This window comes from Anastrepha ludens, chromosome 2 (assembly GCF_028408465.1).
Source record: "Anastrepha ludens isolate Willacy chromosome 2, idAnaLude1.1, whole genome shotgun sequence".
In the NCBI taxonomy this organism is placed as follows: Eukaryota; Metazoa; Arthropoda; class Insecta; order Diptera; family Tephritidae; genus Anastrepha; species Anastrepha ludens.
Genome location: NC_071498.1, coordinates 89,092,361 through 89,107,420, shown reverse-complemented (window position 1 = coordinate 89,107,420; position 15,060 = coordinate 89,092,361). Strand labels below are relative to the sequence as shown.

Sequence of the window (15,060 nt, the reverse complement as noted above, 5' to 3'; positions counted from 1 at the left end):
TCATTTTACGAGCAGACGCTACGTGCCTTGGGTACACGTGCGTGGGTATAAAAATTAAAATTGATTTGTGAAAGGAGATTTTTCTCGCAGTATCTCTGGAAGGATTTTTATTTTTCAATTTTCTAAAAACTCGAGTTTATAAAGTAGGATCCCGAAAATCGCGATATCAATAATATACCGCAAAGGCACATAGCTACTGTGTATTACTACATATGGAAATACATTTTTTCATATTGTTTTGATTTTTTTATATTTGTTTTTTTTTTCTTTTTAATTTTTGTTAAAAACTCACTATTTTCCCGATAACCTGTATATCACGAAAAATATATCATACTTATATAAAGGGTGGGCCATGTCAAATTTGCTTTTTGAATCGGCTAAAAAAAAAAAAAACTAATGAATATTTTTTCAAACTTTTTTTTTATTTTGATGATTGAACATTGTCATTTATGAATAAAAAATAATATCGTTCAAATGACTGCCACGACTGGCTTTACAGGCCATTCGATCAACCCAATTTTTGAGCACATTTTCGATTGTTTGGGCTCCAATTTTATGAATGGCAACTTCGATTTCGTGTTTTAAAGCATCAATCGTCTCTGGATGGTTCGCATAGCATTTGTCCTTAACGGCTCCCCACGCGCCGATTTTCTGCCCATTGAGCGAACCAAAAACGCATTGGATGGTCATTAGGCTTCAGTTCTTGCACCAATTGAACTTTGTAAGCGTTCATACCGAGGTCTTTATACAAAATTTTCCTCAAAGAAGTGCTTGAAATGTTCAATTCGTGAGAACGATAACGAGTTGAGGTTGTTGGATGTTCACGCACATTTTCGGCTACAGCAGCAAAGTTTTCGGGTGTACGCACTGTAGGAGCACGTTCACGTGTTGTTTTATCCATTAGCGATCCACTTTCACGAACAAGATTAACAAATTCATCCACAAACTGTCTTGTTGGCAAATCATTTTCTTGGAATTTTTTTTTCAAATTTCTCACAGTTTGAGTAGAAGACTCACCCCTTTGGAAATAGGTTTTCAATATTTCCAATTTTGTTCAATCGTATAGCGTCCCATTTCGTAAATGTCAAACCTTTAAGTAAATTATGAATACATTTGACATGTCATTTGTGTTACCATTCTCAAAAAATAGGTGGTTCAAAAAGCAAACGCTATATGGCCCACCCTGTAGCTATTCACATGAAACAAAATCAAAAAGCAGTTTTCTTTATTCGGCGCAAATAAAAATTGGGGGCGCAGCTTGACTAATCGCGCACCATCAGAAGAAAGTCTTTGTCGTAGAAAAGCTGTGCGGCCGATATTTTATTTCATTTATGCTGAAAAAATTATTTATACAGTTTATGAGTTTTTGAAAAGTGACGCATAGATGTTAATAGTAAATAATTCCTAGACGAGTCCTTTTTTATGTCAATTTTGACATTTATCAAGTACGCAGATGTACAATTTTTCCCGATAGAACAACGTGTTAGAATTATTGAAATTTATTATGGAAATGGTCGATCTTTAAAAACATACATCGCAAAACCCATGCGAATGAGTCGACAATTCAAAAGTTGGTGAAAAAATTTCAAGAAACTGGTTCTGTCGAGGATAGAAAAAGGCCTACCAGACCAGACTGGGTTTTTTGAAAGTAAACCCTATGTGAATAAGCCATTAATGGTTCGAGAGCTGAAACACAAAACTCAGATCGAGATTGCTGAACTCAATGCGATAATGTGTGAGTGAGTTCTTGAACATTTTAATTCTCGTAGGAGAATTGGAAAAATGGACATTTAAATGATGTCATTTTTCATACTTGTTAAAAGGCGTGTATTGATTAAGAATAGCGAAATCTGAAAGAATATAAATTTCTACTTATTTTATTTTAAAACAACATTTAGGTGCCTTTTTTGAAAGACCTTTTACTATAAAATATTTTTTTTTTTTATTTTCATTTATTTCTTTATTCTACTCAAAATTTCGGAAATATGCTAATTTTTTTCTCTTTCACTCTTTAACTATTCCTTAAGGGTATGCTATTAGAGGAAGCAGGAGTATCGCGTTATAAGGATTACATGAATCATTAATTGAGGTATTCTGGAAAGTGCAATAGAACTTTGATTAATACTAATATTTTGCTTCTGATCTCCTAATGAGTACATAAAATATCAAGCTAGAAAATAATTTTTCCAACTGCAATTTGATATACATACCTAGAAAACTATTATAATATATTATAATACAAATTTATCTTTTTCCACATTTACTTTTGCTTAATATTACCACCTTTTGCTTTGACTATGGCCTTGAGACGCTCTAGAAATGAATCGCAAGCTGCCTAAATGTGACTTGCAGACTCGAGACTGGTGAATCTTTTAGTTCGGACCTCGCTCTTCAAAATGGCCCAAAGAGAATAATTCATGGGATGCGCGTCTGGTGAATTTGAGAACCATTTTGTGGACGTTATGAAGTTCGGAACGTTTATGAAGTTCGGAACGTTGTTTTTTAGCTCGAGTTCACTTGAGTTTTGCGAGATGGTGCCGAGTCCTGTTGAAACGTCCATGGCCTGCCACCGAAATGTTTGTCTGCCCACGGCTTCAAAAAAATCTCCAGAATACTTTCCTGATAATATTTCGCATCTACCTCGACGCCAGACTCAATGAATACGATTGGAGAGCGCCCATTTGCGGTTAAAGCGACCCAAACCGTTACACGTGGCTGGTGCTGCCTCGTGGTAGCCAATCGATGACTCAAATTCTCGTTTAGTCAAATAAACCTTATTGTTTTGGGAGTTTACGAATTGCTCAATTTGGAAAATGCTCTCACAATGTTGTGAAGCAACTCCTTCCCTCTCTCAAGTCTGATTTGTTGCTGCTTTGTTGTGAGATCATGCGCCATTTGGATCTTGTAAGGCTTGACTTTGAGATCAATTTTCAGTATGTGACGGATGCTACTGTCAGATATTTTCAGTTCTTTCGCCATTTAATTGGCACTTCTTCACTTTTTGAACCATTTCAGGTGGCGTTGCTACCAGTATCATTGCAATGAGTAATTCTGCGATGAACAAAACCGTTATTTTCTTTAAGATCCTCGAGCTCACGAACAATCGATGCTTGTGATTTTCCAGCCAAATATAATGCAATCACACCATTACGTTTGAAATCCATTACTGATTTTCTTTTTTCGCGTTTACTCTCGGCAAAATGCTTCCGCGCGCTCGTAAACCATTCTATGGACTCTCATTTATCCAACTAACAGCCCGTGCATCAGCCACGCGGTCTAAAGTTAGTTACACTTTCAGTGCCGGACCCTATATGTTTCTCTTGCATCCTCAATACGTCTGACCCAAAAAACTACCATCTAAAGTGAAGTCCAAAGCGAGCTCATGATCATGCTCCAAACAAGATGGACACAGTGAATGCTCATACATTTTTCTCCGTCACTTGTCCTAACAGATCTCGTAGCTCACTGCTTCTCTGTCTGGGAAAGAGTTTTGATACCACCCTGTCATACTTTTTTAGGAAAAACCTGGTTGTTTTGCAGATGTTAGTACTGGCGCAATGGCTCCAATGAGCTTTATTAATGAAATTCTGGATTGTGATAATAAGCGAAGGACATATGAAGGAAATCGAAATAAAATATTTCACAACGCCGTTCTTGCTATTTAATAGCCACTCCTGGTACAACTATTTATGGCATTTTCGTCAAATCAGCATTTTCCCCAAGAATCTATTTTCTCTATAAAAATATGAGCGATAGATGCGTTGGAAAATATATTTCTTATCTCAATAAACAGAAGTTTATTGAAAGAAAAGTGAACATTCAGCGAAATTGTTTCTGCCTTAAGTATTTTTAGCTAAATTCTCATCTCGAATATAGCTGCAATTATATGTATGCGTATGTGTGCGGTCAAGTGCCGATAACTGCTTCTTGATAAATAATATTTTCGTAAAAGTGTCGACCATAAAACGCACGCATGACAGTAGGCAACTTTGCCTGTACAGCTAGTTTTTAGCTTTCCAAATGCTGCTCAATTGGTAGTAAAAATTCTTACGCTTATACCTAAGTATGTACTTGTAACTAATGTTCGCCTTGAGCGATATTTTTAGACTGTGTACGAAAATATTTGTGGTTACAAATATAACCATTTACTTGAAAAAATATTACTTTAATGTATTTTCTTTTAGTACTTTATGAATTCTTAACAAGTTATTTAAATAAATATTTGCATTTTGTTCATAATTGGTTATATGAAGCTGGACCAAAATGCATCAGAAGTGCATAGCTTGCATACATTTGCCATCATTCCAATTGTCGCAGATAATACATTAAGCTTCTTTGATGTTTCAGTTTTTGTGTGTTTGTCAATTTAATGTTACCACAAGAATTTCATACGATAATTCAATTGTCAATGCATTGATTTAGGTTAGTAAGTATTTTCGCAGATTTAACTTAATGCAAAGGTAAATTTGCCTTTTTTTCTGGCAAAAATACCCTGCTATAAACGCCTACCAATAAGTCCAGGAAGTCCATATTAAAAACGATAAAATGCCAGAACATCAAAATTGTAAGCGGTTTTGACTTTTCCTTTTTCTGAAAGTTCATTATTTTTATTGTATAACTCATCGTATAACGAAAACCATATAGATCCAAGTATTGTACATCCAACTCTTCTTGATTGGCGTGATAACCGCTTAAGCGACTTTGCTAACCGCGCTCGTACTAACCGCCGTCAGTTCGAAACACCACGTGAAGCCCCCCCCTTTCGCAGATGAGGCTCTCCTCTTCCTCTGGTGCAACCAGCTGATACCGCATCGAATACTTTCATAGCCGGAGCGTTTGTCGTCAACGGGCAAAAGTCCAAACATTTTCCACAGAACTTTTCTCTCAAACACTCCGAGGCATGTCTCATCGGATATTGTCATCATTCAAGCTTCTGCGCCATACGATAGGACGAGGATGATCAGAGCCTTCTTCGTCGAGAGAGAAACTTACTACTCAATTGCCTCTTAATGCAAAGAGCACTTGTTGGATTGGCATTATTATCAGTTTTTACGCTGGCTCTTATGTAAATAAACGAAGTATCTCACAACCTCGATATCATAACGGTCAACAGAGACTTGGGTGCCGATGCGCGAGTGCGCCGACTGTTTGTTTGATGACAGGGGGTACTTAATTTTGTCTTCGTTCACCACCAGACCCATTCGCTTTGCTTCTTTATCCAGTTTGGAAGAACTAATAGTGCTGTTGCCTTATAAAAATTGACCTTGAGCGATTAAGTTCTGCGGCTTGCACTATGATTTCCAGTATTAGGTTAAATAAGTCACACGACAGCGGGTTACTCTCTCTCTCTCCCTGAAACCTCGATTGGTATCAAATGGCTCTAGGTAGTCCTTCTGAATTCTGACAGCGCTGCTGGTATTCAGTTACAATAAACTCCTAAGTCTTAGTTTACTAGTAATCTAGTCTTGGTATACCACGAAATACGGGGGTTGGTGTCATTCTGCAGGTTTACGCAATCTTCAAAAGTTCTTATAGAATAGTATAGCTTCGGATCGTCAGCGGGGAGTGAACGCTCGTCAGAGTTGCAAACTTCTACGATATCATAGCTGAAGATTGTAAAAAGCAATGCTATTGGGGGTGACTACCTTGAGGTACGCCAGAATTCATTACAATGGCACGAGAGTTACTATTGTGAGTTTTAACAACCAGCTTTCTGTTCTTCATATACAATTTAAGAGCAAAATAGTAATAATAAAGGAAAAAAAGTGAACTCTAAGTCTTTCCAACTTGCTGAGTTGTAACTTGTGGCTTGTGCTACCAAAAGCCTTAACGAAATCAGTATATGGAGCATCCACCTGGAACCTATTCTTTATTTCGATCACATGAAACCTTTTTATTTTAATGTGAAGTTAGCAAAAATGGCAAGGTTCGTACCAACAGAGCGTCCTGGATAAAATCCATGTTGCTATGCGAAAATGAGTGCTTTGAATGCAGTTAATACTAAAAGCACTTATTAACTAATTTTTCCACTAATTTTGGTATTACTGAAAGTTTTACTATTCAGCTGAAAAAAATTGCCCAAAATATGCTTAATTTTCCCGCCGTTTTAAGAGCTATATGATTTGCATCAAATTGCACTTCGAACTTCTGGCAGGGAATCTATTCTAGGATCAACTACTGCATTTTAACTGAAAAAATTTCTATTGATTGCCCCAAAAATTTCCGCCAACTAATTAAGTAAGCCTCAGTGCAATTTTATTTTTCATATACAATTTAATCATTCACATAAAATTATATTATTAAATCTAATTTCGTTTATGCAACTAAAGCTCATAGTGGCGCCATATTCACATTTTAATTATTTATTATTTATTGGCGCAGCTGAGCTATTTGAATAATTTATTCTCAGCTCTGGGCAAACACCCTATTTTTCATCCGTAACTCAAACAAATTATTTATTCAACAATGCTATTCATTTGGATGTCTCTGTGTAGGTGACTAAAACATATGCTATGCATAAATATGTATGTGTACATATAATATATGTATGCGTATTAGTGCCTACTAACTAATTTGCATATGGTATATTAATTTTTCCATAGAGACTAATTAATATGCATATGTATAGGTATCTTTAATCCCAAAATTTATCTACATAAACACATTTAATTTACTCTCGTACTTATCGAATTGCAGATACATTTTTTTTGTCATTGCAAATAACACAATGGAGAGCTAATAAAGATTCCACTGCATAGGCATTTGCACTATTTTCTATATAAGCGTTTTCCTCACAGCAATGAGATTTTTAAACAGACTCGCCAAGTCTAACAATTTCTAGTATTTAACGCTAGAATTTAGTTCCACTTCCATGAAGTATAAAAAGTAAAGTAAGTTCCAGTTCAGTAAATGTGGAATTTTCGTTTTAATAAAACAACACCCCCATCACACCAGTCCAAAAGTTATTGCAAGTACTTACAAATTCGAAGCAGGGTCCCCATCCAAATTGCAGTTGGCTATGAAAAAGCTGTAGGCAGTTTCAGATATGCCGTTATTGCTTACCGATATTATTTTGAGTCGAAATTTACTTTGTTTATTTTACGCTTAGTAAACCATTTAGCCAAAAGAGATTTTCCTTTTATCCTATTATCTTGTTTCGGTTAGTCCAATGCCCTTTGGAAAATAAGCTATATTTTGTTTCATCATCATTTGAAACTTGTGCACTTAACAGGATTTAGAGAGATTTCCATGTAAGTATATACATACATTTTTCTGCTTTCTGTTTTTTTGTTGTAGTAGTAGGTATTTAGTGGCTGTTTACACACAATTTGGCCTAAATGTTGACGTTTGGTTATGACTTGGTTGGTTGAATGTAAAATTAGGCAGTAAAACGTTTTGTGTTTATTTTAATAATTGGCTTAAATGTTTGCTTTTTCAAAATAAAATTGTTTGCTTTTGTATTTATAATACAAAATTTAATATCAGGCTAGGTTCTTTATAGTGATAGATCCTTTTCTCTCATATTTTTCAAACTATAACATGGAGTATAAAAAATATTTATTCCACTATGAATCTGTAAACCAACTATTCGACGCTCAAGTATTTTTTGTTTGTTTGAAGGACTTTTTATTTCAACAGGATGAAATTCTTGATTTATTAAAGAAAATCTTCGGTGTTACGATTATCTGCGGAAAGGAACCTGCGCCCTTGTGTAATTTTTTTCTGAGTCACTTCAAGTCTTGTGGGCCAACTTGAGTTATAGAACAAATCGTTTGAGCATTTGAACTGATTTAAGTTTCTCCTATAGGCAATTCGAAAAAAAATATTCCGTTGAAAACAAGAAATATACTTTGCGACCTGGGAGGCTTCTTACTAAAAAAAATTTGCTCACATTTTAGCCCAAACCACGTAAACAAAACTTAATATAAAATTTAGAAAATGGTAACTGATACTTTCCATTTCAATTCAACCGGGTTATTCGGGTCATGTTCTTCGATTTCGATGTAACTCAAATATGGTGCTCTCTGGGCAAAATAATGAGACACGTATTTTTTTGTTCGCCCGAAAAAAAAGTTTTTCAAACGTTATCGGCAATTTGGTTTTTCGGCTCAAAATCGATTTTTTTTAATAATGTAAGAAATTCTTTTTTTAAATGCTCATCACTTAGTCAAAAATGAACCGATTATAATAATTCTGGATTCAAAATGATCGTCATTGCTTACGCGAGCGACTTCATGTAGAAACAATTGCAAAAAAGTAGTTGAAAATTTTTTATTTTGCAAAAAAACAAAAAGTGCGAAACAGGTTTTTTACTCAAAAATTCATTACTCAAAAACAACTCATTTTAGCTACTGGGCATTCAGCTTAATTGAAGTTTGAGGTGTCAACTTGATTTGGAAAAAGTTACAATATAAAAAAAAAAATACACTTTTTGAAATATTGAATTTCGAAAAAATTTCAATTTTTTTTCTTTTTTGCTAATTAAAAAATGTTCAACTACCTTTTTGCAATTGTTTCTACATGAAGTCGCTCGTGTAGGTAATGACGATCATTTTGAACCCAGAATTATTAAAATCGGTTAATTTATGGGCATTTCAAAAAAAATTTTTTTTTTATATAATTAAAAAAACCCGAGTTTGAGCCGAAAAACAAAATTCCCGATAACTCTTGTAAAACATTTTTTTCGGGCCAACAAAAAAATACCTGCTCATTATTTCGACTAGAGAGCAACATATTTGAGTTACATCGAAATCGAAGAACATGACCCGAATAGCCCGGTTGAATTGAAATGGAAAGCATCAACTTGAATTTTGAACTGAATTTCGGATACGCAGTAACTACTATAACTTGGCACTTACAGCCTTTATTTGATATTTCTGAGATTTCGTGCTTCGCGCCAACCCATTCGACTACGCTGACCGCCATGGGACTTATAGACTTATCATAATAAGTTCGTTGCGTCCGTTGCAGTAACGAATTTGACTGACAGCGAAATAAATTATGTGTACTTAAGTCGAAGGCGCCACATACATGCCGTACGTCATGCCTGAATGCACAAAAACTGGAAAGAAATAGTTTCATACAACGAAACTTTTCATCTATGGTGTTTTTTGTTATATTAAATTAAAGACAGGAAATAAACGGATTGTAAATTAATTGACTTAATTCAAATGCGCCCGTATCTTTTCAATCAAAGCTTGAAGAAAGTACAGAAAATGCTAGGCTGAACCAAGTTGTCCTGAAAAATGAATATGCGTTCGAAGTGAAAGTCGGAACCACCGTCTACGACTACCATAAATTCTATTAAAACTTTATTTCGCTTCAATAAACACTAATTTTATATTGGGTATCTGCTTTTCGCCAAGAGTTAGCAAGTGGCGAATAGATGAATAAATGACGGTAGAAATGTACATATGTTGGCAACGCGAGAAGATAGCGGCCTTAAATTACATGCATTGGTAAGGCAGTGCGTATGATTGGACCTTATCAGTGAGGCTTTAGACCTGGAAAGTCTACCATCGACCAAATATTTGCAATACGCCAAATCTTCGAAAAGACCCATGAAAGCACAATCGACACACACCATCTTTTTGTCGGCTTTAAAGCTGCATTCGACAGTACGAAGATGAGTTTCCTGTATGCCGCGATGTCTGAATTTGGTATCCGCGCAAAACTAATACGGCTATGTAAGATGACGTTGCTCAACACCAGCAGCGCCGTTAGAATTGGGAACGACGTCTCCGAGCCGTTTGATACTAAACGTGGTTTCAGACAAGGTGGCTCACTGTCGTGTGACTTCTTTAACCTGATGTCGGAGAGCATCGTACGAGCCGCAGAACTTAATCGCTAAGGACAATTTATTATAAGAGCGTAGAACTGTTGGCGTATGCCGATGATATCGACATCATCGGCCTTAACAACCGCGCTGTTAGTTCTGCCTTCTACAAACTGGATAAAGAGGCAAAGCGAATGGGTCTGGTGGTGAACGAATCAAACAAACATTCGGCGCACTCACACCCCGTCCTAACGTATGGAGCAGAAGCGTGGACGATGACAACATCCGATGAAGCGACGCTTGGCGTGTTTGAGAGAAAGATTCTGCGCAACATTTTGGACCTTTGCACGTTGGCAACGGCGAATGTCGCAGGCGAAATCGTTCCAATGAGCTCTATGAGCTTTACGACGATTAATACATAGCGCAGCGAATAACTGCAGCGGCTACGTTGGCTGGGTCATGTCGTTCGAATGGATACAAACGGGTCTCGAAGAATTCGATGCGGTACCAGCTGGTGGAAGCAGAAGAAGATGAAGACCTTTTCTGTGTTGGAAAGATCAGGTGGAGAAGGACTTGGCTTCACTTTGTGTGTCCAATTGGCGCCGGTTAGCACGAGAAAGAGACGACTGGCGGGCTTTGTTAAACTCGGCGAAAATCGCTGTGGGTGTTACTCGTTTGCTTAACAGCTTTGTCTACAAACATATTTCAAGTGATAAAAATAATAATATAAAGTTCAAAAATATCTAGTGGATACAATCTTCACATCTATTGTTTTGGTCACAAGAATTTTACGTCCTTGAGGACTTTTTCTTTTAAACTAAATAATATATGAAAATGTTTTAAATAATTTATTTTGCCACACTAGAAGCCAGAGAGCCTAACCCAAGAGTACATATATCTTTAATGTATTCATCTTGGCCATACTCTATAAATATCTAATTTCATACGAGAATAATAATCGGCGATAGAGTTTCAGACAGCAGAATAGTGCGCTTAACCAAGCAATACCTGCAATAGGTTCTGCGTTCAAAACTTCGAGGGCATTTATGCCGAAAAAAGCTTCTCATAAAAATATGTGAACATCAGCCGATTTCTATTCGTACTCGTATGAATCATTTCTAGTTTCTTCTGAATATTATTGTTCATATAATCACATGTGTCTTCAACTTAATGCATCAATTATAATACTTTAATAAAATCTTTCTTTTTCAGATGGGCGTATGGCTTCTATCCTACCTCTCGCTGCTCTACTTACCGGCACTCTATTCACAGTGGGCGTTGCAGTACTCTTCGTTGTGGTTATTGCCGTACGCAGGCGACGCTGTCAAGGTGGGCGAAATCTTTGCGACGACAAGGATAAACATTTGGGTAAATTACCATGCATGCAAAAACAAAATTTCAGAAACAAAAATTGGTAGTAAAGAAGAAATTAAAAATTAGTCTACAAAAACTTCAAACCCATTTTCGATGGTATCTACCTTTGCTTCCGCTAGCGAACTTTCATTTACCTTTATTGTGATATTTTACACCACTTTTAATTTAAAAATCTGTTTATTGTCTTATTCTTATTTGTACTTGCCGATCACAGTATTTTTTTCTTTTTATATTTCTTTAATGCATCTCATAGGCATGGATGTCACGGTGACTGCTCCATTGGAGACTGGAGCCGGTCATCAACGGTTAGTCGTCGCGTACACTCTCAAACAGGGCATTGAAAAACAGCCAGATATTTTGAGTGCGCAAAAGAGTGCAACCGGCAGTGATACATCATCGCCGCTGGGAAATAGACCTGGTGGTCTATACCTCGGCGGTAATGGAGCAGCCGGTAGTAATTGCGGCGTAACTGGGAATAATTCAAACTTTACCACTGTGGCCAGTACAAATGCAACGGCGGATTATGTAAGTGAAGTATGAATTATTAATCACAAACTGAATAAGAAGAACGTAAACGTATGGGCAGTAAATCTGAAATTAATTTTTGAATAAAAAATAAATTTAATTTAAAAATGTGTATGTAAAGCACATGCTGACCTTTTAAGCGTTTCGCAATGTAATGATAAGATAGTTGAAGCAAAAAATACAGATTTGATTTGATTTGATTTGGACGACTTTCCTGGAATTCGTCGATAAGCGAACAGCGACCACGAAGAAATGCATTGAATCAATTCTTTACGGAGTTAAGGGATGGTGTTTGCTCGTTACGTAATGGTTTTTGTTCATCGTTTATGCATTCTTGTCTTTTTAATCCATATCTAATATTGCGAAAAGTAATCGAACGAAAATTTTACCGAGTTAATTCCATTTTTTAACGAGATAAGAATTCTTAACGCCACTGAAAACAGCACTAAAATGGTTTCTAAGTGCGGATATGGTAAAATGACCAAAATAATAGCAACGGCCGCACGCCTAGCAAATTTCTATACTCAGGGGAGTTATTTTTATGCTTAGTAAGTAGTCACAGGTTTCCTCTATACATAATCTTCTTCTTCTTTTTCTTCTTCTTAATTGGCCCGATAACCGCTTAAGCGATGTTGGCCGAGCTTAACAAAGCGCGCCAGTCGTTTCTTTCATGTGCTAACCGGCGAAAATTGGAAACACCAAGCGGAGCCAAGTTCTACTCCACCTGATCTTTCCAACGCAATAAAGGTTTTCATCTTCTTCTGCTACCAGCAGCTGGTACCGCATCGAATACTTTGAGACCCGAATTGTTTGTATCCATTCGAACAACATGACCCAGCCAACGTAGCCGCTGGATCTTTATTCCCTGCGTTATGTCTATGTCGTCTTAAAGCTCATACAGCATATAATTCCATCGCCTATGGTACTCACTGTTGCTAACTTTCAAAGGTCCGAAAATCCTCCGCAGAATCTTTTTCTCAAACACTGTAAGGGACATCTCATCGGATGTTGCCATCGTTCAAACTTCTGCGGCATACGATAGGACGGGCATGATGAGAGCTTTATAAAGTGTTAGTTTTGGTCATCGAGATAGAACTCTACTACTCAATTACCTACTTAGTCCAAACTAGTTATCGGTGAGAAAGTTGGTTCCTAGATAAACGAAGTTGGGTCGCCAACTCGCGAGTGCGCCGACTTTTTTGCAAATGCAACACTATTTTTGTTAGAAATATAATTCGTACTGCAACAAAAACCACAAAATTTTTAAAACATTCATCAAAACTTTCAACTTTTAGACCAGTATTTTAAGAAATATTAAAGTATTTACTTTTACAATTCTAAAAATTCTGGTCAACAAATTTAAAGTTTCGGTGAAATTTTGAGGAATTTTGAGGCATTTTGAGGAATTTTGAAATTGAGTGTTGTATGGTGTTTTAGGTTGTTTACATTTTTTCAGCGCTGTGAATACGAGTAGAAATCTTAAATATAATATACGAATTAATAGTGTTTAGAGCAAATGCAATAATTAAGTAAATTTTTTTGTTTAGATTTTAATTGTTTTTCATGTGTTTTTAATATTTTCTTTTTGTCACTAATTTCTATTATTACATGTGCATAATTTCTTCTTTACCATCAGGACACCACCACCATCAGTTACAACGATCCAAGCAATACAAACGATCCACTCAACAGTCCACCTTCACAATCAAGCACCTTAAAATTGGGCACCGAAGTACGCAAAAACTATCAAAGTCCACAACAACCACTACTCTACGATGCGTTGCCGCTAAATAGACATGACATCTCACGATACGATCCACTTGGCCTCAACTATGGCGGCAGCAACAGCACACTTAATTCCGCAGGCAGCACCGGCACCGCTTCCAATAACGTAAATAATTCACAATCCGCTGGAGCGACGTCGTCACACCCGTTAATACAAAACAATCTCAGCAATGGGCATTATGTCAATCACCATACATTGCCACACCCTTCCACAACAGCTGCACATTCAAGCCTCCATCTTATGCAACAGCAACAACAACAACGTCAATCAACATTGCCAGCCGATGAGCAACTATCGATTGCCGATTATCTCGCAGCGAGTAGTCTGATCGATTATAATTTAAGTAAAGCAGCTGCGGGGCTACCACCCGGCATGACAGCTAGCGCTAGCGGTAGCGGAAGTGGTCACATGACTTTGCCCAAAGGCATAGGCATAGGCTCAATACTGGGCGTCAGTGGCAGCAATGGCGCGCTACTATCACAAATTTCGCACACAGCGAACATTACACCAACAGCAACGATTACACAAAAAACGAATGTAAATCGGAATCATATTATTACAGATACACTACCGGGTCCTGAGAGTTGTGTTTAAATTGTGTAGAGTATAAATATTTGGAGATATTTGGAGATCATAAAAACAAAGTTATATATACTCACTGATACTAAAACATAAGTATTTACTAAATGGCGTTTTATGAACAAACAAAAAATAGATTGAAGAGCGAATACTATCAATATCTCCACAAAATAAAAAAAGACTGGTGCAGGACAAAAATAATTGAAGAGCTAAGTATATTCATATACAAGAGCATACATGCACACACACACACACACATGAGAATACACTCATAAGAAATTGTTTTGTAAGTATAATTAATATACTTTAGTGCATAGAGATGTATGAGAGATGGAATTTAGGGTCTTGCAATAGAATGGTGACGAAAGTAATAATACGGAAACTAGGAGGCTCTCGTGGATGAAAGTAAAAAATAACAAAATGATTGATTTAGTAATATTTTTTAATCTTACGATTATTGAAATTTAATTCAAACATCATTTTGTAAAGTTTTCCAAACATTCACTTACACTGCTGATTATGAACTGGCAGTATAGAGTACGCCGCTCTTTCTATTTTTATTTTTTATTTTTTTTTGCTTTACCAGAGTATCAACATCTGCCGTGAGTAAGGATAGGAAACACTCAGACTGTTTCTCTTCCATTTTTTACAGCATAAAACACTTCCATAAATCCCTATAAGTACTTAAAATATCCACTAAATATTTTTATGCATGTCGCCATACGATAATAATATGCAAAAATTTTAGGTACATTTCCTGGGGACTCTGTCAAATCTATTCAGCAAAAATGTACAAGCGTCATATAATAAAACCACAAAGCATTTTTGCATTCTCAGGAAAACATTATTTTTTAGTCCAATTAATTTTTAAATTATGTACCTGAACGCTTAATTAAAATGTGGAAACCCGGTTATAAAACTTGTATGAACGAAATATTTTCTTTGGACGTATACTCGTATATGTAGTAGAATTTCACGAGAAAATCTTTTGTAGAATATTTTAATCCATTATCTCACTCAG

General features: G+C 36.3%; 1 protein-coding gene across 1 annotated transcript in view; it reads left to right on the top strand.

Annotated features, from left to right (window-relative positions):
• Positions 1–14,152, top strand: part of LOC128869772 (uncharacterized) — a 207,705-nt gene extending 193,553 nt beyond the window's left edge. The window contains exons 14-16 of the mRNA XM_054112393.1: positions 10,988–11,143; positions 11,403–11,674; positions 13,311–14,152. Of these exons, the coding sequence (XP_053968368.1) occupies positions 10,988–11,143; positions 11,403–11,674; positions 13,311–14,054 (1,172 nt within the window). The 3' untranslated portion in view covers positions 14,055–14,152. The remainder of the gene's footprint in view (positions 1–10,987; positions 11,144–11,402; positions 11,675–13,310) is intronic.
• The last annotated feature ends 908 nt before the right edge of the window (positions 14,153–15,060 follow it).